Below are 22,441 nucleotides of genomic sequence, written 5' to 3'. Positions count from 1 at the left end.
TTTGGCAGTGTCTTTGGATTTAAAAAAACACACAAGCTGATTTTAAAAACTTGAAGTAATTATAGTAAGGGAAGGGAAAGCAAAAATGTATCAATAGGAAATTCAACAAACTGGAATATGGGAAACACTGCCTAAGACCGACCCAAACTGCAGGGGCTACTGTAGCCAGTGGCTAATAGTCTTCACAAGCCCTCGGATGAAAGGGGGAGCAAGATCCCAGATAACGGTGATCTGATAGTAAGAGAGGAAATAATAGGACGGGAATAGGAATAATGGCTGCCTTTTATGGGGTACTTGCTGAATGCTAGACCTGTTCCAAGTGCTTGGTACTCACCTGAGCTTTACAACAAGCTAAGAAGTAGGTACTGTGATTAACCCCATCCGACAGCCCAGAAACTCAGGGGTTGAGTCAATTGGCCTAAGCTCCCAGACCTCGTAAAGGGGACAGTTAGGATATGAACCCAGGCAGTGTGGCTCCAGGGCCTGGCTCAGCTGAGGAGGCCTTGGCATGTGGAAAGATGCTTGGAGCTTGGAGGAGGGAGGATGGAGCGCTGGCTTCCGCCCAGGGGACACCAGATCCTTGGACGATTAGTGACATCCTGCTGTTCTGCCTGTACCCAGCCCTTCTTCTTTCCCCAGGACAGGGAGATCGGCAAGGGAGGGGGTTCTCACACTCCAGTGTGTGTCAGAGATGCCTGGGGAGTCTCTGAAATCTAGAAAAGCAGCATTGACCTGGAGAGATCACAGCTGTGCCAGTTGAGATATTTTCAGGAGTTTAGATGATTTGCTTCTAAAAGAATATACAATGATGGGGACAAGAGCATTTTGTTATGTAATAAATATTTTTGCACAGTTGCCGTGCAGGCTTATTTAAGGCAGATTTGACACACTAAACGCTGTTGACTGCCTCCTGACTCTGCCACGATGTTTGGAAGACCAGCCCCACCCTATGTGTGTCCCTCTCCGGTCATTCCCAGCTGGGGCAAAGCAGGGGCAGGAGATGGTCACTCCATCACCATAGCCTGGTGCTAGAGCAAATCAAGCGTCTATGAAAGCACCAGGGACAACCTTCAAAATGCATTATCTCGAAGAATTCCCTTGGGATCAGGTCAGCATTCTAAGTCCCTCAAGTATGATTTTTAACCATATTCCTGGCCCTGCTCCAGTGGAATCTGATTCCATAGGTTTATGGTGGGCCGAGATAGGTTGTTTCTGAGACATTCACCATATCTGAGGCTCATTGTAAGGTGCTGGGAGTTTTGAGGAGACTTGTTGTGGCCTCATAATCCTGGTCTCAGAGCAGACAGGGTCTGTGGAGGCAAACTGGCTCTGTGATTCTTCATTGGAGTCCATCTGCTGGGTGACCTTAGACAACTTACTGAACCTCTCTGAGCCTCAGTTTCCTTAACAGTAAAGAGATGATAATACTATCAAGCTCAGAGGATTGCTGTGCAGATGAGATGACAGGCTGTGTCTAAAGTGCCTACACAGTGTTTGGCATATGGCCACTGTTTAATAAGTCTTAATTTCTCTTCTTTCAAACTGGAGCTTATGGTTGAATGACAGGAAGCCATGTGACGTTTTCTTGGAGCGTCAGTTTTACTCAAAGATTATTTTAAGACAAATATTTATACGTTCAACAGACAGAGAAATGTTTGGAATAGAATGTAAAATTTGTGTGCGCTGTTAATGTAAAATGTGACCCGTTAAAGACATTTTCCACCTGGGGTAACGGCTCTGGGTTACATCCCTGAGGCCTGACATTTACAATCATTATCCTCTGCTTTAGAGATATCAGGATGAGAACATTTGCGAAGTCTTGAATTTTAGTTCACTTATGCCCCTTTTAAAGAGGGGAGGATGGGACTTCCATGGCGGTCCAGTGGTTAAGACTCTGCGCTTCCACTGTAGGGGGCACGGGTTTGATCCCTGGTCGGGGAACTAAGATCCCACATGCTGTGCAGCATAGCCAAAAAAAATAAAATTTAATTTAAAAATAAAATAAAGAGGGGAGGCTGAGGCCTAGTGAAGAGAAAGGGCATGTCAATGTTACTAATGGTAAAACTGGGACCCCGTTCCCTGCCTCAGTTTCCACACATGTAAAAGGCCATGTCTGATGGAAGAGTTGCTGGCTCAGCCAGGAGCTCCTCCCCCTGTTTGGCAGGAGAGAGGAACTCTGTGCCTCCCCCAGCTTCTCCAGGCCTCAGAGAAAGTTTCCAGAGAACCATTTTCTGGTGTTAATTTGTTAAGTCTTCTTACTAAGTGAGAATAGCAGCTGGTGGGGTGGATTCTGACCTAACATTAAAGTTAATTAGAAATGTCATCCTCCAGGGAACATTCTCCCCTCAGCAAAGAAAGGGACATTAATATTTCAGAGCCCCTCAGGCTTCATACACAGGCCTCTCACCCTCTGAGCTGCACGGGGTTCTGCCAGACATCCTCCCCACCGCCCTATCTCCTCCTGGTCAGCTCCTTGAAAATTCAATTTCCTCTCCAACCCAAAGAGCTGCCTTAGAATCTGGGCAGAGACATTCTAGGAACTATCAGTCAGGAATGCTGATCCCGTCTCAGCCTCCTCATCCTGTGTGGCCTTGAGAGAGTGCCTTAACCTCTCTGGAGCTTCCGCTTTCCCATCTAGAGCGGAGCCCTCCTGGTTGTCTGGGTGAACACCTGGCAGATGAGAAATGCCAGAGGGTGCCACTGAGCAGCTGCTGGATGAATCTTTCGTAGAGCAATAGGTCTGCCAAGGGCATGGGAGGGGCTCAGAACCAGAGTGAATTCCTCCAGATTTAAGGAGCACCAGACCCCCAGATCTTTGGTCCCAGAGAATGAAGCTAGGGAGAGTCCTGCCTGCTAGGCTTCAATTGTCGGCAAACTTGGTGTCCTGAGTGGCTGGAGGCCAAGTTAGGCACTGTCTCAGGCTGCATTCATAGAGGTGTAGTGTCCAGAATTGGGGAGGGGGTAGAGAGTGCTACCCTAGACCTGATATTCTGCAACATTCAAGCCACATCAGGGATAGTGTGCTCACACTCAGAGAGGCAACTAAGCAGCTTAAGTACCCTCGAAAATAGATGGCCAGCTGGAGCCAGATCCTGCGAACCACATGCGGGAGGCCTTCAGCCCTGAGAAGAAAAGACTGGTGGGGGAAGGCACCTGGAGAAGCAGGTACACACTGAAGGATCCCAGAAGGCAGACCAGAACTATAACTGGGGGCTTTTAGGGGGAGACTGCAACTTGAAAGAAGGAGGTGGATGCAAATGGCAAAAGCCGTTCAGCAGTGCGGTGGCCTGCCCGGCAGGCTGCAAGCCCCAAAGTTCCAACCGAAACTGAACCATCATATATCAGGCTGCTGGGAAGTGTCCCTGCCCGGGTTAGAGGCTAGAGACTGTCCTCAGGGAGAACTTCCAAGTCAGAGCTTTCCAGTGATGGTGATCACAGCGCTTGCTTATGGAGGGCCAGGCAGTTCTCTCAGTGCTTTACATAATGCATCATATTTACATAAGTGAGTCGATATAAAGGGCTTGGAACAGTAGCTGGTTCTGAGTGAGGACCATATGTGTGTTAGTTATTTTTATTGATATATTCTTAACTCAATCCTCAGAACCACCCTATGAGGTAAGTACTATTAGTAGCTCCATTATACATATGGGAAACTGAGGTAGGAGGAAGTATCTTGCCCAAGGGAACACAGTTACTAAGTAGCAGAGCCAGGATCCAAACTCAGGGGGTCTGGCTCCAGAATCCATGCCCTTGACCGCTTGAGTAGCCTGTCTGAGATGGTGGTGAGAAGCGGCCCACGGGAGACAGGGCATTAAGCACGGGCTCGTGGAATGTCAAGTGGGAAGGGTTCTTAAAGCATGTGGAGTCGCTCTGCATCATCACCCTGATTTCATGTGGGAGCAGCTGGAACGAGGTGTCTCCTGGTGGAGGTGGGTTTCTCCCCATCCTCAATCCCCCAGGTTCCACGAAGGAGGTCAGAGTTGACCAGGAGGCCGGGCTGTTGGGCTCCTAGGGACAGAGGCCACAAGGCAACTTGGGCAATTCCAGGGAACAGGGCAAGGCCAGCAGCCCCAGACCCTGATTTGGTCCATCTGCTCGTTCATTCATTCAAGCTGCCTCCGCCTGAGCCCGAGGCAAGACCCCAGAGTCACCCGGCTGACCTCATGGTCTAAGACAGACCCGTTCCCAGCCCTGGCGATTCTTTACAGAGCCAGGAGATAAAGAATTAGCGGCTCACTGTGGTGACTGACATTGGAGATAGTAACTTCAGTGATGTTACGTCTACTGAGCGCCCACCACGTGCTAAGAGCTGCGCTGGGCACCGGGCCCTGCCCTGAGGGGGCAGGTGCGGGGGGAGAGGGAGATGGGCTTTGGAGCTGCACAGTCTGCTCGGGGCGGTTGGTCCACTGGAGCAGACTATTTCACCTTTTGCCTCCACGGTGACGGGAGCTTGTCTCTGACCGGGAGGAGAGAACCGCATGAAATTGTGCTGGGAGGCTTCAAAGATTCGCGGCTTAAGCACTGGCGCAGTCACTCACTCCATAAGGAATGCCTGGCCAGGCCTGCTCCAGGCTCCAGGGATCAGCGAGCCTCCATGGAGCTCATATTTGAGCTGGGGAAGAGACAAGCATGTGGGCCCAACACATCACGGAACGCATTGGAGCTCCTGGGTCCTGTGGAAAAGGCCCTGGGCTGGGAGCCAAACTCTGCACCCAAAATGTTCTATGTCCTTGGGCAAGTCCCACCCCTTACCAAGCTTCTGTTTCCCCAATGTTGGATGAGCAGGCTGAGTCCCTGGTCCCCAAGCGTTCTTGCGGCCTGGGTGTCCTGCGATTCTTTATCCTCTGGGCCTGAGGTGAGCTCCTCAGTGTGAGGAGGGATGGGATGGCACCAGCAATTGGTGAGGAAAGGGGCAGGGGCAAGGCCTCCTCCAGGAGCCGTCTCCCTCCCATGCTCCCAGCCTCACCTGAGACTGCTCTAGCAGGCCAGCTCACTGACCGGCTTGGAGGTTAAGCTTGAGCCTGTGGGAGGAAGGGAAGCAGGCCTGGCCCTGGGAAACACGCCTGAGGCTTCTGGGTGCATAGCCCTGCTGGGAGCCAGAACACTTGGCTTCAAATTCCTTCATTGCTGAGGCTCGGTCTCCTCATGTGTCAGACGGGGGGAAACTGGCCTCGCCTCCCCCTACCCCCCAGGCTGTGAGGAGCAGATGCAGTAATGAGCAGATGCAGGAGGCAGCACTTGCAGTGTATACCTACTGTGTGCCAGGCTCTGGTCCAAGTGCCTCAGGCACATCATCTCATCCCATGCTCATAACAACTCCGGGACGAGGGCATTGTCATCTCCATACGAGGGACCAGAAAACAACTTCGTGCCCCACGGCTGCACAGCTTGTAAAGACCTGGGGTGGGATTTAGAAGAAGCCTGTCTGGTGCTGAAGCCTGGGTTCTTTACACAACTTGTTCAGCACTGAACGTATGAGAGGTGATGGTGTCCCCATTTTACAGATGGGAAAACTGGGGCTCAGAACATCACACACCTGATAAGAAAACTGATGTCTAATCCTCTACCAGGAAGACAGCAGCTGTTCGTGGTGTTTCAGTGGTGGACAGGGGAGGCCAGGTGTCAGCAACTGGGATTCATTCTGCCTAGAAAGTTCTGGAAGGCTCAGTGCCTGATTCCTATAGGCACCCAAATGGAACAAAAACTGACTCAGACCTAAGGGATGAGTAAGCCCTAAGCCCGCCCTTAGTGGCCCCAGTTTGGACCATGGGGGAGCCCCTGGTTTATGGTTGCTGGTGACAACCTCCACAGGTGACCTTGCTTGGATTCAGGTGGCAAAACAAGGTAATGGAGAAGCATATTTTGGACTCGAGACCTGGGTTCAAATCAGGCCTAGAGCCAGAATCATGCATGCTGTTTCGAGGCAGAGGCTGCCAACTAAGACACTGGCTCTGCCCATTGTATTTGAGGGAAATTTCACACTTTTTTCTTCACCTTTCTGGGCCTCAGTTTCTTCTTCCATGAAATGGGAGTAATGATACCCAGGGACAGTGTGAGGATAAACGAGACAATCTCTCTGAGGCCCTCAGTTGCCAGGACAGGGTCTGGCGCATGTTAGGGGCTCAGGAAGCTGTGGTTGGCGCTGCATCCCAATCACTATCGCTATTATTTCTCTGTGTTCCCTCCTGCCTTACAGTGCGGAAACAAGAAATTATAAAAGTGACAGAACAGCTGATTGAAGCCATAAGCAATGGAGATTTTGAGTCCTACACGTGAGTCGGCTGGGTCCATTCTGCATGTCCCGCCTGGATTGTTGATCAGGGGGTGCTGATGGCTACCTTTGGGGGTCCTTGTCTCTGACCCTCATTTACTCACTCTGCATGTGCTGTGAATCAGGCTGAACTCATATTTCTGGTTTGCCTTCAGACTTCACGCTTTCATTAAGCTTTCTGTTCACAATACTTGTCTATATCTCAGTCCTGCTCCTATCTTGTTCCCCAGGAGGAACTCCAACAAAACTCTTTTGCTTCCCCAAGGACAGAGTGGGTGGGTCTCCACCACAACATGGACCTCCTCAGGAGATGAGCTGGGTCCTGCCACATGGGCCTGGGGCCTCACCCTGGACCTCCTATGACCTCAGATGAGAAGAAGCAGGCAGGAACCCATAGCGTTTGTACATCCAGTGAGTAGGGGTGAGCAAAAGAACCTCCAGAAGGAATCTTACATCCTCTGGGGATAAGGCAGAGTGCACAAAAATAGCATGATATGAAACAGGTGGTATGAGACATCCTCTACACACCTGATCAGCTGTTGGAGGCGCAGCTCTGTGCAAAGGCTGGGCTGGAGCGCCCCCTGGTGGCCACCCTCAGCCTTGCTGGTCTGGCCTGGAAGCAGGCCTTCCGCTGGCCCCCAGGAGAGCCAGGATTCTGGGCTGAGGCCTCAACATCTTGGCCAGAGCTAACGAGGCCTGGGCCTGAAGACCCCACATATGCTTTTTGGTGGACGAAAGCTGCCAACTAAGGGCAGAATGACCTTTGCTTATTGGGTTCAGGTGAGATGGGAATAACTGGGCTGGGCTTTGCTCCTCGGGCAGCCTGATCTTGGTTACCACTATGTCCAGGAGCTGAAGTTTGTCTCTCAAAGGCTTGGCAGTCCAGGCACATCCTAACAGTGGGAGGGTTTCAGCAGCAGCGGGTGGCAAAGCCCCAGCCATCTACTGATTGTCTCTGGAGGAACAAGGATCTTGGAAGGTGCAGGTGTGAGACGGAGGCCGCTTGTACATGTGAGTGTGATGCAGTTGCCCACACATGCACGTTTGTGACTGCGTGCACAAGGGGTGTGCACGGGTGTGTGTGCACATGTGCCCCTGCGGGTTGCATAAAAGCATGGAAATGCGCTGTTGAACGGGTTTTGCATCCGGTCCTAGAAAGAATTAAGTCAGCGATGGGAGAGCCCGAGAGTGGCTCTGGAAGGGCACAGCCAGGGAGAAAGGGAAAGAGAGGTGGCCCCTATGGACCCCAAGCCTCCCACCTCTGTGATGTCACTTCCTCTGGCATCTGCAGCCCAGTCTAGGTTCTGACCACTTGCCATGACCTCTGGGGCCTATGGTGCCGAGTCTGGCCCTGTGTCACCCTGGATAAGCTCCTTTGTCTCACTGAGCCTCAGTTTCCCTACACATACAATGGAATTGGAGCAGAGGGTCCTTCAGAGGCAGGGACACCCAGAGACCCTCTGGAGAAGGGCTCCTCTTGGCCAGGGGCTGCTTAGTCTTCCAGACGGTCAGGGCTCAGACCCCCAGCCTTAGAGGATTCTGGATCTGGAAGGGTCCTGAGCGTCCCATATGGTCTGAGCACAACCTCCAGCTCCATCTGGAGAATGTGAGGTCCTGAGTGGAGAAGCGAGTTGTCTGGAGTCACAGAGACAGGGCAGTCAGGGCAGAGCAAGGGCAGAGTGCCCTGCTCTCCCCACGGCGTCCAGCTCAGACGATGCTGGCCCAGTGCCCTCCTCCACTGTTTTCAGTCCCTCCCCGTGTCAGGATCTTTGACTGGCCTGGGGTGCTTCCTGTCCCTGGCTTCATTGTCATCATCACAGGGGTCCATGTTGTGTTACAGAAGATCCCAGAGACCTAGGGGTGGGGGAGACAGGTTTTTCCTTCCTCCGTCTGGCTGTCAGGGTCTCCCAGAAAACAGACCTGGGTGGGAGCACCGAGCCAAAAATGCAGAGCAGTGGGCCTCCTCGGCCATGCCCTGCGCTCCTTCCTCCCAGGCATCATTTCTTGGAATGCTGTTTTCCTCATCTTACAGAAGAGGAAAGTGTGGCTCACCAGGAGGGCTGCTGCCAACAATAGGGCAACTTTGTTTAAAGTAGCAGAACGCACTCCCTCCAGGGACACACCTGCTTGGTGAACAGAAGTTGCTTCACTTTAGTGAAGGAAAATGTCTCTCCACCCAAGGAAGACCATTTAGGAAAAGCCCTCTCTGGATGGATCTGCTGCCCTGGGCGGGGGATGTAATTTGGAGAGGAGTGTACAGGCTGAATTATCCCCGCCGGAGCCTTGGGGCAGCGTACCATGCACGACATTCATGGTGCTCTTGCTTAGAGAGGTTAAGCCCCTTGCTGGGGGTCTCATAACCTGTAAGTGGCAGAGCCACGACCTGGACCCAGGCTTCCCAGTTCTCAGTGGCACTAGCCAGTCAGCGTTGCCCCACACCGTAACTGGACCAGCCCTGTCCCATCCGCCAACCTCACTGATCCTGTGAGGTGGGTGCAGTCACTTTTATTTCACAGGCTTGCCTTCCCAGGGTCCAGGCCCCTGGAATTTAGAGGGGGGCACCCGAGAGGCCACCCTAGCCCATCTTTCCTCTGACTTCCTCCCCCCAGGAAGATGTGTGACCCCGGGATGACAGCCTTCGAACCCGAGGCCCTAGGGAACCTGGTCGAGGGCCTGGACTTCCATCGATTCTATTTTGAAAACCGTGAGCAATCCCTTCCCTCTGGGCTGCCTGTTGTCTGCTCTTTTCCGTGTCCTGCCAGATGGCACAGCAGGGTGACGGGCAGGGCCCCCGGGGCAGCTCAGGAGGCAGCGAAGAGGAAGGTCCTGTGTGGACAGGGGTTGGTACCATCTTGGCTCCCTCCCCGAACCCTGGACCGTCCGACGCCAGTGGCTGCGGATGGGGACTTGGGATGAGCGTGACAAGCCCTCCCAGCCCTCGCCTGCCCATGACCCTGGTAGGGCCTGGGGAAGACCTTTCTTCCCTTTCTACAGATAAGGGAGCCTTCCCACCAGGGCACACCCCCAAGTTACAGTCACCTGAATGCCTGCAGCCACCCCAGCTGCCCAGCTGGTCGCAAGCTGGCACATGGGCTGTTGTTGTGCAGGTGCCCCCGTGGGTGGGCAGTCTGGGGAAGGAGAGGACAAAGCTCACACTGCTGTGCCCTGCCTATTTGTCTAGGTCTCTGTCCGCATGTCTGTCCTTCCCGGGCCTCTCCTTTGCAGGAGAGACCCTGGCAGCTTTGCAACCCGGGGCTGTCAGGGGGCTGAGGCTGGGCCTGACCTAGGGCGCTTTCTGCCTGTGTCTGTGTCTCACCTTGGCCAGGGGTCAGACGGGGACGAACCAAAGCACACGCAGGTTAGACTCCTGCAGCTCAGGACCCGGAGGGAGGCCCTGAGAAGTGGCAGGCACATCCAGGGTCCCCCAGAGGGAAGGCACGTACCACCAAGGCTATGCTGGGTGATTTCCGGTGCATGTGGACACCAGTTGAAAGAGCATTGGTTCACACAGTGAGAAAGTTTGTCCCTATCTAAATTCTCTTTCAGTACATCCGGCTCCGCCAAGAGGAAAGGGTCAGTTTAACGCTAGTCTGTCCCAAGCATCTAATGCTTTCTAACTCACCTCATTATCAGAAAGAGAGTGGTCTCAGGCTCAGGTCCCTTGCAGGCAAGAGCATGGAGCTAGGATTACATAACTTGGTTTTATTTTAACTGGACTTATTATTAAAATTGTATTCTATGAGACTGGTTATTCATTAATGATTGTACTAGAAAGTTTTCTTTTAAAATAAATTCATATAAATTAATAAAGTGAATCAGTTTAAGGAAATATTTTCATAAAGTAAGTACAGGTAGATGGTAAAAATAAAGGTGATACCTAAGCAACTGAAGTTGGATCTAGTCCAACTCTTCATTGTACAGAGGTCCAGAGAAGAGAATGACTTGTCCAAAGGAACCCAGAAAGTTGGCAGCAGAACCCGGTCCTGATTCTCTCCAGCGCCTCCTTCCTTCCCTGTGCTCCCCCCTCACCTGGGCATTAGTGTCCCTAGACGGACACTCCTCTCCTGCCTGCACGCAGTCTGATGGAATCTTGTACAGTATGAGGGCTTAAGGGCATCCCCAAAAAGCCGTGAAGAAGGAAGTTGCATTTTCCTTTGACACATCAAACTCTGATTTTCTAAGGCTAGCAATGGAGATAGAATGTGAGGAGAGGTGGCTGGACCCCACCGTCCCCGTCACCCTGGAGTTCCCTAGCTGATCACCATGGTCACCTCTATACTCGTCTGTCCTGGGGGGTGGGGGGCACTGGTTCCCCAGAGAATTCCACAATCCCCACAGAGCAGAGCAGAGACCAGGCTGAACCGGCTCTGAAGACTGAGGGATGGCAAAAGGGAAAAAAAACACAGACGGCTGTGCTAGCCCTTGATCTGCATCCTGACAGCGAGCCCCATCACAGCACCAGCCCGCTGGACTCTGGGCTTGGACACCTGGTCACATCAAAGGACCCACAAGACCAAGACCCAGAGTAACTGCCTGCCCTGGGGCAAGTCCCACCCTCCTGCCTGCTTTATCCTGCGGGAGGACCTGGCCCTTTCTCCCATTCTATCCATGAGGATAGAAAATGCAAGCCTAGAGTCTGTTCAGAAGATACCACATGAGGGTGGCCACTGCTCTACAAATGACCCTCAGGACCCTCGCCCTGGCAGACAACAGTAAGGCCCAGCGCCCTCAACAATACTAAGCTCTGTTTGTCCCTTTGGAGATTGTTCTGGATTGTCCTAATTTAGACCCACCTCGAGACCGACTTCTTTTAGGTTCTACTGCATTTCTTTCAGAAACTGGCCTAGCTTTGGACAAGTCCGATTGCTTCTCTGGACCTCAGTTTCCAGGTCTGCTAAATGGATGCATTGAACTAGACGGTGTTGAGTGCCTCCAGCCCCAGATGCTGTCAAGGCTGCTTATGGAGGCCTCCTTGCATTTTGTGGGAGGGCCATGGGGTGACCTCTGACCTCTGACCTTGAGGTCACCCCCAAGCCTATATAACACAAAAGCTCTGCACTCTCTCTGTCCAAGGTCCCAGAACTGTAAAAGTCTCTTAGTCTACATATGTAAGACTTAGTGATTTTGAGTCATTTATCCAAAGCCTGGGTATAGTGTGATTGGAATATTTAGGGGTGGATACTATTGGATGCTTTCTGAAGTCCTGGAAAAAAAAAATTTTTTTTAACATTTTTCAGGAAATCAGTGGCTCACAAACCTGTCTGGGCATCAGAATCAGAGGATGGGGGAGGGAGCGGGGAGAGGGAGCTTTTTAATATTATAGATTCCTGAACTGGCATCTTGAAGGGTGGGGCTGGGTAGTCTATATTTTAAATCAGCTCTCCATGGATTCGGATACGTTTGGGCTGCACTAAGAAAAGGCATGAGGGTTCCTCTGAAGCCAAGATCCTGGTGATCCCTGTCCAGCCCCTCCCTAGGTCATCGTCTTTCTGTGCTTTTGTTTTCTATCTTGCTGAAAACATTGAGAGTTCCTAGAACCAAGATGATGATGATAGTGGTGATGATGATAATAATAATAGTAATATTTCACATAGAGAGAGCCGGTTTCTGGTACTTTTGTCAGTTCTGCCATGATTACAAGAGCTATGCATTGCCCTCTAACGCTGAAAAGTTCCACGACTTCACCCCATCACCACCAACACCATCCTTATAATTCCAAGATTCTAAGATTATACAATTTTAATATTCTTCAAGTTTCCATCCTTCTACATGTTGAGAATAGAGGTGGCAAATGAGGGACCCACAAGCCATAGCTGGACTACACATGTTTCATGGGGTCTGTATGATGTTTTAAATTTGAATTTGATGCCAATAATTAAAAATGAGGCATTCGACATAAAAATCCAGATTTCTAGATTCTCTTGAAAAATCAGGTGTGGCAACACGGGTCCCACTTACATAGCAAACACCAGGGAAGCTGTGTGCAGGGCACCTCCATAGAAGGGACACGGTGTCCTATTCACCACCACTCCCTATTGTCCCCCTGGCCCAGAGACGAAGGGTCCGTTGTCATTTAGCATCTTATATCCAGTTCAGCCTCCTTGTTAATGTACTCTCCTGGCCTCTACAGGGATCTGGGTTGAGGCTCTGGTGTAAGCTCACCTGGTTCCCCATTCACCTGCGTGTCTGAGACACTATGATTTGAAAATTCCATTCCCCTGCATTTGAAGAATTCAGCTTGTTTTGAAGTCCACTGTATCTCAGCTGGGATATGAGCTTGACTCCCAGGGAGCTGAGCCCTGTCACAGAGCCCCACTCTTCGGGAAGCGAGGCAGGCAGAGGTGCCTCTTGCCGAGAGGGTTGCTGAGAATTGGGGAAGTGAAGGAAGCGAGGCAGGAGGCCCCCAGGTGCGACCCCTCTGCCCCCTCCCATCCCCGCCTGCAGTGTGGTCCCGGAACAGCAAGCCTGTGCACACCACCATCCTGAATCCCCACATTCACCTGATGGGTGACGAGGCGGCCTGCATCGCCTACATCCGCATCACGCAGTACCTGGATGCCGGCGGCATCCCCCGCACGGCCCAGTCGGAAGAGACCCGCGTCTGGCACCGCCGGGATGGCAAATGGCAGATCATCCACTTCCACAGATCTGGGGCGCCCTCCGTCCTGCCCCAGTAAGAGCCCCTCCTTCCTGCCATCTGTTATTCAGGATAATCTAAAGGAACGGGGTGGTGCCTGTCTGGAGACGGTACACGTTGGGGAACCCGGCGGCTGGGAAGACCACAGGGAGGAGATCAGGCCTGGAGGCCCCAGGGGGTGAGGGGGAAGAGCTGGGGGGACCCACAGGAGGCAGCTTGAACTCCATCCAAGGAGGTGGGCAGGCTGGGTGCCCTCGGAAGCACCCACGTTACGCACCACACATACCATGTCTTACAGCTGAAGGACCAGGCTGGGGGCACTGTACCGCAGAGATCCACCGTTCGTCCGTGGAATGTGGCTGCTGGTTCTCCCACTTGGATTTAGCTGGAATTCCCCCAATCACATCATCCCATCACCACCACCATCACCATCACCTTCATACCTGTGTCAAGAAAACCTGCCTGTTCGCAAAAGCCATCATGACTTCAGAGCAAATGGCGACATCTCCCCGTCACCACCCGTCCCCTGCCAGGGCAGGGCTTCCTCAGGCCCACGTGCCCTGGGTGCTGGACCTGAGGACCCCCCCCCTCCCCTCAGCTGTCATTGGCCTGGTCTTGCCTTGGCCAGAAGCCACAGTGCCCAGCTGTGTATTCATCCAGGGGCTGGGGAGGAGGGGCGGAGCTGGGAGGAGTGTGGCAACTTCCAGATCCTCTCCCTGATCTCGCCTCTCCCGGGCTCCTCTAGGGAAGGGCAGAAGAACGCCCAGTCCCCCGAGCCAACCTCCCCCGGGGGAGAGGGGGAGAGAGGAGCAGATGCCAGGAGCCTCCCGCCTCAAACTGCCTTCCTAACTCTTCTCCCATCCTGTCCTGCTCTCCTGCTCTCCAGCCGACCCTCCTCCCTCAGTGTGGGGAGCGCAATCCTCTCAGGGTGCCCCCACTTCTTTCCTTCCTCCTCCTGCTGACATTTACTTCCAACACTAACGGCGCATTCCACCCTTCCATCAGGCCCGGAGAATTCCAGCTTCATCACATCCAAGGGAGAGAATCTGATTGCTTTTGGGGGGCGAAAGAAAACAGCATTTAGGTATCACTTCTACTTGGACCGCATGCCTTTTTATAGCCAAACTTCTGTGTTTCGTAAATGGATTTTGCGTTAATGGATATTTATGTAATAACTAGACCTCTCAAATTGGTGAGAAGGTCTGGGTTGGGAAGGGAGGTGGGAAGAGGGCTGAGGGGTATTTTTTTCTGTTCTTGGTCTTTTTTTTTTTTTTTTTTGGTCATCGCTGAGATGGACTTTGTCACTTGTGGTTATCTGGGGCTGAGATGGACTCAGCCCCCGGGGGAAGGATCTCTCTGACATTTCAGTCCCCAGCTTCCCTTGCGGACTGGAGAAGCATCAGGTGTTAGAAACAGCAAATCAGGGCAGAGAGAGTGGGGGAAGCTGTCAGGGTGGCAGTACCTGGACTTTACCTTGCTTGCCTCCCAAACTGGGGTCCTTACTACCGTGCTTCCCAGGATTTCATCCCCCACATCTGCACACCCCCCCTCAGCGCCCCCCACCCAGCTCTGGGGGGTTCACGAGCATGTGTCTTCATGCGGGTCCAAAAAGAGCGCTGGGATTTCTCCTCTTCGCACCTCCTCCTGCAGCTGTGGGTTTGCATCTCTTTCTTCCTTTCTCTTTCCCTCTTCCCTTGGGATTGACTCTGATGTGGAATGCCTTGGTACCTCCACCAGGATCTACTGTCTGCACTGTTTTTCTTTGCATGACTTTATATGCAGTAAGTATGTTGAAAAAAAAAAAGAAAAGAAGAAAAAACACTCAGCAAAACCAACCTACATGTTTTGGACAAAAAAAAAAATAGAGGTTGTATTCTCAGTGTCCGACTCGGAATTATGTTGCTGCCTCTCTGTGCTTTTGGCCTCTGTGTGGCCGTGTTTTGCCAGGATGAGATACTTTCCCCTCTGGAGGATTTTAGGGGAGGAAGAGCCACATCCCCAAAGATTTGGAGGAGTCTCTGATTCCCCCAAACCTCTGGGGAATCCTGGGTGTTGAGTGGAGCCGGACTGGTGGGGATGTGACCCAGGACTTTCTGAGTTTTCCCCTATCATGAGCTGTCTGCTGGGCCCATTCTCAAGAGTTCCTGCCCGCGGGACAGGTGAGGCAGGCTGGGTGGGGGCCGTAGGCCAGGAGAGAGGCTGCCCAGCCCTCCTGGTCTCCAAACTGGTCGATCACTGGACTCTATCCTTGGCAGAGACCCTGCTGCCAAGGCCCGGGCGGGCATTTGGCCTGCCCCAGGTCCAGAAGGCTTCCCAGTAAGGCCCAATGAGCCCAGCGCTCCAGCAGCCAAACCGCCTGCCTCCCTTGCTGTCTGCCAGCTCCCACAGCCATCCCCAAGCCAAAGGTGAGCGGTTGCTGCCATTACCAAGGCAAAGTCTGGTCCTTCCTTCAGCCTCAGTTTCCCCCTCTGTTAAAGGGGTTAAATATTCCCGCCCAGCCTATGTGGCAGGGCTGATGCGGGATCAAACAGGATGGTGAGGTGAAGCCCAATACGCCCATGAGAATTGACAGTGTGAGTCACTGGCTGGACTCCTGTTCTTTTCTGGGCCTGACCAGTCCCCCCTCCCTCCCCCGCCTGCCCCTCATCCCCCTCTTTGGTGCCTGTCCTCTACTAATCAGCAGGGGACTGCGGGGGAAAGAGCCACAGTTTGGGGGTGATTAGAATTCCATTCCCAGCTCTGACCAGACTTGCTGTGTGACCTTGGGAAAGTCTTTTCCCCGCTCTGCCCTCGGTTCCCCACCAGAGGGAGCTGAGCTGGAGGACACCAACGTCCTGCCTTTCATCTGCTGACGCACCTCCTGTCCACTGTGCCCCTCTCTGGGTGCCAGAGAAGTGGAGGCCGGTCCCTACCCCAGGCCAAGATGGCCCCACTGCGAAGGCCAAGCCTGTGGGTGCGCAGCCAGCCGGTGTGGACCACAGGGCACCGGTGTGATCCCAAAGCAGCAGGCAGGGGAGACTGGCAGACAAAGCGCGGCCCAGAGCCCAACCCCACCGGACAGTCAAACGTCCTGCAGATGCAAAAAATCCACACCGAAGACAAGTCCTAGGCTCCAGCATGCAAACACGTTAACGGGAAAGCATTCTCCCGGGCGTGCGCCCAGCAAGCGCTGATCCTGACCCCTGGCCTCCTGTCTCCCGTCAAAGGGAGACCCTTTTGGGGATGTATTTGCCAGACTCCCTGTGCTGGTTTCTTTGTTACTATTTGTTTGGGGTTTTGTTTCCGTTCTTCCTTTTTTAAAATATGTGGCTGTGAACTTGAATGACCACTGCTCAAACTTTCTGCTATTGTGGGGTTGGGGGGAAGAAGGGGTGTCTGTTTTATTCTTGGTGTTTTCAGTGCAATAAATAGCTACAAACTTCTGTGCACTGGCTGTCTCTCTGTCTTGGTCAAGCAGGGCACTGGGAGAGTTTGTCAGTTTCCTGTTCTAGTTCTTGGCATTTGCACAATGAAGGCCCAGGTCTTCATTCTGATTGGACTAACGTGGTCACGTGCTTAAGTCTGAGCCAATCACTGTGGGATTATGCCTGGACCACGTGCCCCAGCCTTAGAGGCTGGGATGGGGTTGGCTCCGTCTCAGGCACGTGGAGTGCCCTTAACAAGAGCAATGGGTAGGCGTGAGTTGCCTCCAGTGGCCAACAGCAGAGTCTCCCTCGGGGAGCCTGGGGCCAGGCTCTTCTCCTCTGGGCCTTGGTTTCCTTGTATAATGAGGAGGTTGTTCCAGAAGAAGTCCCTCCCCACCCATTCCTTTTCCTCCCGCCCAACCTCACAGGCAAGCCCCCAGGCCTCAGAGCCCCTGGAGAGGGGTTTGGAGAATGTCAGAGGGGGAGGAAGGGTCTCTTTACCCACAAACTATCTGTGAAACTAGTGTCGGGGGCAGTTTCACCTGTGCTGGGGCTGTTGCGAGGGGTGGTGGGCTGGCTTTACTGGAAGAAGGGAGGCCACTGCTGCATTAGAGGCCAGTGTGGTTCCCTGAGCCCAAGCTGCTCAGGCTGGGCCAGGGTGGTGATGCAGAGGCTTTGGCCCCCTCAGGCCATGAGAGGGTGACCAACCATCCCGTTTGCTGACATGGAATTTTCAGTGCGAAACCCGAAGTCCCAGGCAAAACAGATGAGTTGCTCACTGTAAGCCATGCCCCCCCTACCTAAGAGGCCTGATTCCACAAGATTGGGGGGTTGTGACTTTTGGAGCCTATGGTCCTCTCCAGACCACGCTACGGGTGTCTGGGCTCCAGAATACCCACGCCAGCTGCTTTCTGGGTCTGTCCTGCCTGCTGGCCTGTGAGGCGGCCAGGGGGGCGTGTCTATGGGGCATGTGCCCCTCACACACGTGAGGACCTTGGCAGTAAGGCTGAAAAGCACAAGGAAGCGGGCCGCAGGGGGGCCTAAGGCTTTCATTTGCACTCTTGCCCTGGAGCCTGGCACGGCAGCGCCAGGACTGCTTGGACCTGAGCCTTCAGGCGCCTTGGATCTCCCGCCTGGGCAGCAGGAAGGACTTGAGAGCTTGGGCTGCCATTGCAGGCACTTGCCGGCAGGTGGCAGCCTAGGAGCAGGTTACAGGAGGTCCGGGGTTCTGTGTGCCTGCGAAGCTCTGGGAGCTTCCGGTAGACCTCAGGAAGTATCCTTTACCTCGCAAAGTACCAGCTCCACTTAAAGCACTATTATTATCTACAGAGGCATGATCCTTTACAGTTCACAAAGTGATTTCACACCTCTTGTCCCAGTTACAACAGCCCTATTTTGAAGATGAAGAAAATGAGGCTCAGAGGCAAAGAGGCTTCTTGCAAGACAGAGAGCCGGGACTCAAACACGCAGAGCTCTGTTCTCTCCAGGCCCCTGGTCTGTGTTTCTCCATCTGTGGATGGCCAGCAAACGGTGGCTGGGATTCTCAGGAACCCCATCTCTTTGACCCCTATCCCTTCCACCTGCTGCCTCATCTCTTAGTGGTCTACACCTGTAGTCTCCACCTGTTCACTGCCCATTTACGCCAGAACTCACTGTAGAGGGCTGGTTTCCCTCTTTTTCCTTGCTCGGTGCATAGCAATGCCTCCGCACCCTTCAGGACACAGCTGCGGTACCTTCTCCGGGAAGGCCCCGCCTCCTTCCCAGCATGCACTGTGTTAGGTCCCTCCATGAGCTCCGCGACCTCCTCTACCCACCTCGCCAGAGCGTGCTGGTTTGAAGTCACCTGAGCAAGTGTCTACATAACGTGTGCTCCTTGAAGGCGGTCAGCGCTTGGTCCACGCTCAGGATGCACGCAGCAGGTATCATCATCCTTGCCCCGGGGTAGACCCCTGACAACTGTGTGCTGCTGGAATGTGTGCACACCTGACCTCCTTTATGTGTGCTCTCACAACCCTCAGTTCACCCCCCTGCTGGGCACTACTATTCTCTTCATTCCACGAACAAGGGGACGCGGTGGTGCAGAAAGTGAAGGCAGCACTGGCCCAAAATGGCCCAGGGAGGGAGGGAGGTGAGACTCGGAATAGGAACCACTCCGAACAACTGCTAGGGCATGCGGCAGACGGGCTGGGCTCTGAGGGGGACCCAGAGATGAGCTAGCTTGTCTCCTGTCCCCAGGAATCCCTGATGCCACCCCAGAAAGCGAGAACCGGCATTCAGGGTGGGCTGGGATGAGGGCTGGCCCTGGTGTGAAGGTTGTGGGAGCTCTAGAAGAAAGAGTAGGAGGGGCGTGGCAGTGACTGGGGGTTCTGGAGGGGATTTGAGGGGATGATCGGCAGATTGAGATGTGGCGGAAGAATGCAGGCAAGAGCCAGGCTGAGAGCCCAGAACAGTGGGTCACGTAGCGGGGAGAAGGGGGTCAGAGGTGTCAGAAGGCCGAGAGGGCCCCGAACCTACCGTGCTGGAGGTGTGCCTTTCCAGGGCATGGGTGGGTCCCCAGCAATGGAAATGGCCTTTCCCAGACCAGGACCATAGTATACCTTCTAGGGAACATCTCCCAGCAGGTGCTGGGAGTGTTTGCAGAGGGCAAGGTGGGGCAGGTCCAGTCCTGTGGAAATGGACGCCCTCCTTGTCCTTCCTCCTGGGATGAGCCCCACCCTCCCTTCTCCACCTGGGCCCGCAAAGGTCTCAGAGGCCACTTCCCTCTGGGCGGCCATCCCTTCCAGGGCCTTGGGCCACAGCAGATGGTGAATGGAGTTATCTAGAAGTGGACTATCTCGTCCCGCAAGAAAAAGGAGGGGATTATCATCATTCTCTCCTGGTGTGACCTTGGGCGTGTTACTTTCCCTCTCTGGACCTCAGTTTCCTCATCATTACAGCAACAGAGGTGAACCCGTGGGCCCCAAATATATATGGGAACTCGGCTGGCTGCTCAGAATCACCCGGGAAGTTTGCTAAAAATACAGGCTCCACCCGCAGGGATTAGGAAACGCTGGACTGGGCAGGGCTCCAGGCGGCTGTAGTCTTAGCAAGAACCCAGTTTGGGAATTCTGTGTTGAGCACCCCCTTCCCCGGTTCCCACAGTCACACTGGCAGCTGGAAGATCCAGTTATCGGCAGGCCCCACCCCAGCCTTCCCGCTTCCCCATCCTGCTCCCCTGACTCAGCTAGATCAATATTGACCGTCGGTCCCTCCCCTGGCTCTGACTCCCGTCACCCCAAGCCCCCAAACTCTCTGAGACCCTGAACCCGCTCAGCAGAATCAAGGTCCAAGCAAGGCTTTTGGCCCGGAGGATTTTATTCCTGTCCCACTGCCCCCAGCCCCACACCACATCCTCCACCTCTGACTGGGTTGGCAGGCAGGGCATCCTAGCTCACTGCAGAAACCATCAGGGCTCCTACTCACAACTCCATCCTGCAAGAGGGGACAAGCCCTGAATCTGGCTCCAGAGAGGTGGTGCTCCCCCTGTATCTCTCCACGGCATGGTCACTGGCAAAAGCCTGAATTGGGCAGGCAGGGGCACTGAGCTCCCCTCTGCCCAGAGCTCTCCCTCCAGCCACCTCTGTGGGGCACAACACGGTTCCTGTCCAACCCATTCATCTTACTGATGGGGACGCTGGTCTAGCCTCCAAGGCACTTGCCATGGAGCTGGAAGGTGCAAGCCATGGGCTCCGTCTTGGCCTGTCTCTGGCTCCAAGCACACCACCCCCGCCCTCCTTCCCCCAGGTTGGTTGGTTGAAGGAGCGAGCTAGGCCTGTTCCTTTATTTGTGCAAGGGAGAGCAGGCTCTTGAGAACCATGACACCTGGAGAGAATTTCTACATGCCACGTTTTAGGTTAAGCATTCTGATCTTTTTTTTTTTTTAATAGGCATCAAGCAGCTATATTACCTCATTTAATCCCCTGCCAGGGGAAAGTTATTCTCCCCATTTGACATCTGAGGACACCTGGGTTCAGAGAAGGGCAGTAGATTCAGCTGGTCACACAGCCGGTGAGCAATGGAGTCGAGATTGGGCTCTGACCAGCGGATGTCCGAGTCCTCCTGGGCTGCTACCCACTCCAATAGTCGAAGGGACACAGCTCACAGATGCTGTGGGCTTTAGTGGGAAAATTCCCCCAAATGAAAAGTGATCCTGGATGGGGGTGCCGGGAGGAGGCCTCCATGTGGCCAGAGGGGGCGGGCTGCTGCTCAGTCCTGGGGGAGAAGGTCAGGCAGCAGGAAGTCAGGCAGACGTGCTGTAGGGGTGCTGACCAAGGCTCCGCGGGTGGGAGGCGGCTCTGGATGCCCTTCCAGGGCAAGACCAGCGTCAGCGAGGCCTCAGGCCCCAGAGGGAGTGGTCTGGAGCTCAAGGAGCCAAACTTTCCATGAGCCATTAGCAAAAAATGAGTCTGGAGAACGGTGTCCACCGCAGACCCGGAGGCTCTGCAACCCCGGGTCACGTGGAATTCGGAGGGGCTGGGACTGTCTTAACTCTTCGCTCGCTGTCCCCAGAGCCACCAAGAAACTGCTTTTAGATTGATGCTGCATCCATCGTGCAAAGCTGTGCACTGGCACTGTGGGTCCCCAAGGCCACACAGCCAGGAGGGGCAGAGCAGGGAACGACCCCAGGTCTGTGTGGCTAAGTAGCACACCCGCCCCCCCCGATGGTGCCCTACTGCTGCCCCAAGTACTCTGGGGTCCAAAGAGCGTGATGTAAGGGTCTTAACTGCACGGAAATTAATGGGCTGTCTCAGAACACCGTGAGTGCTCTGTGCAGGCTAGGCTGGGCAGGGCTCACCAGATGTAGGGCTGAGCCAGCCCCCCTGAAGACCCCAGGAGTCCATACCTGGGGGTGATAAAGACTGTATGGAGGTGGGACCTGAGAGGATGGACAGGATTCCAATGGGTAGATGGAGAAGGCACTGGGTCAGGGAACCTGGGCCTATTCAGGGAACCATGCAGAGATGAACTTGGCGGGGGTGGTGGAAGGGGCAGGGCCTACTGAGGACCAAACAGCAAGATAACCAGCGGACCCACGGTGTTATCTGTTGACCCTAACTTAACCTTGAGAATATGGCTGCCCTAATGGTGTGGCCTCTCTCTCCTCTGCCCCACCCCCACCCTCATTTGCTCTCACAGATCATAGGCTGGAAGTCACGGCAGATGGTCCACGGCCCCATCTCAGTGCCTCTCGGTCTCTGATGACTCCCAGAACAGGAATGGAGGGCCCCAGGTCACCCCTCCACCACACCCCAGCCAGGCACATCCACTGCCTCCCAGGGCCCCCCATCAGCCTCCCAGGGTCAGGGGTCCATGGACACAGAGATTAGCGAAGACAGGAAGCAGAGCACTGAGCAGGGGTGGGGAGCCCTGGGCCTGGCTTCAGCTCTAGGCCACTCTCACCATGGATCCCCAGGCAAGCCCTGCCTCTCCGACTGCTAAGGCCCTAATTCTGCTGAGCTGTCGGCGTGCACTGAGAGGCTGACAGGAGGCCCTAACTGAGCCATGCTCTTTTACACGTTCTGAATCAGTTTCCCACATTTAAAAATGGGAAATGTCTCGTGAAAATCCAGATTTCCCTCTTCTCTTAAAAAGCCAGGCTATCTGGAGACCTGGGCCCACACTTCTGAGGTAGCTCCCCCTTAAGAGAGGCATCATACCTTCTTCTCCAGTTCATCACAGTCCCCACCAGGCCCTCTTGTCTCTCCAATAGTCACTAAGGGTCAGATGCCACTTACTCTCCCACTTACACCCACAGCTCTGCTCGCCGGGGTTCCCTGCCTGGCCCTGTAGGCACTTGGGTTTGGCACCTGCTAGGACATTCTAGGATTCCAGGCTGGGCTTCTACTCCAGACAGGGCTGATGTCTCCTGTCCGATGCGTACTGTGCTGTCAGGGATGCCTCCAGCTGTGGGTCCCTGGTCCTTAATCAGCTCCCACTGCGATCGGGGCCTGGCTGGCATCTGGTATGAGGCAGGGAGATCTGAAGTCAATATGGAGATCAGGACGGGAGCAGTAAGGAGATGGCATGGGCAGCAGAGGAAGCAGAAGCCTGGGGCAGCTGGAAAGGCTGTCGGAGCAGCGGAAATGGGAA

The 22,441-nt window shown here is 54.1% G+C and overlaps 1 protein-coding gene across 3 annotated transcripts in view; it reads left to right on the top strand.

Annotated features, from left to right (window-relative positions):
* Positions 1-16,336, top strand: part of CAMK2A (calcium/calmodulin dependent protein kinase II alpha) — a 65,639-nt gene extending 49,303 nt beyond the window's left edge. For 2 of the 3 annotated variants that reach the window (XM_030834079.2, XM_030834080.2), the window contains 4 exons: positions 6,197-6,272; positions 8,881-8,975; positions 12,716-12,944; positions 13,207-16,336. In XM_030834079.2, coding sequence (XP_030689939.1) covers positions 6,197-6,272; positions 8,881-8,975; positions 12,716-12,944; positions 13,207-13,210 — 404 coding nt within the window. In that variant the 3' untranslated portion in view covers positions 13,211-16,336. Of the gene's footprint in view, positions 1-6,196; positions 6,273-8,880; positions 8,976-12,715; positions 12,949-13,206 lie in introns of those variants that run through there. The other variant, XM_060296441.1, reaches the window with a different exon arrangement.
* Positions 16,337-22,441: the final 6,105 nt, after the last annotated feature.

This window comes from Globicephala melas, chromosome 3 (genome assembly GCF_963455315.2).
Source record: "Globicephala melas chromosome 3, mGloMel1.2, whole genome shotgun sequence".
Classification (NCBI taxonomy): Eukaryota; Metazoa; Chordata; class Mammalia; order Artiodactyla; family Delphinidae; genus Globicephala; species Globicephala melas.
Note: the sequence above shows the minus strand (reverse complement) of the source record. Positions and strands in the feature narration are given on the sequence as shown.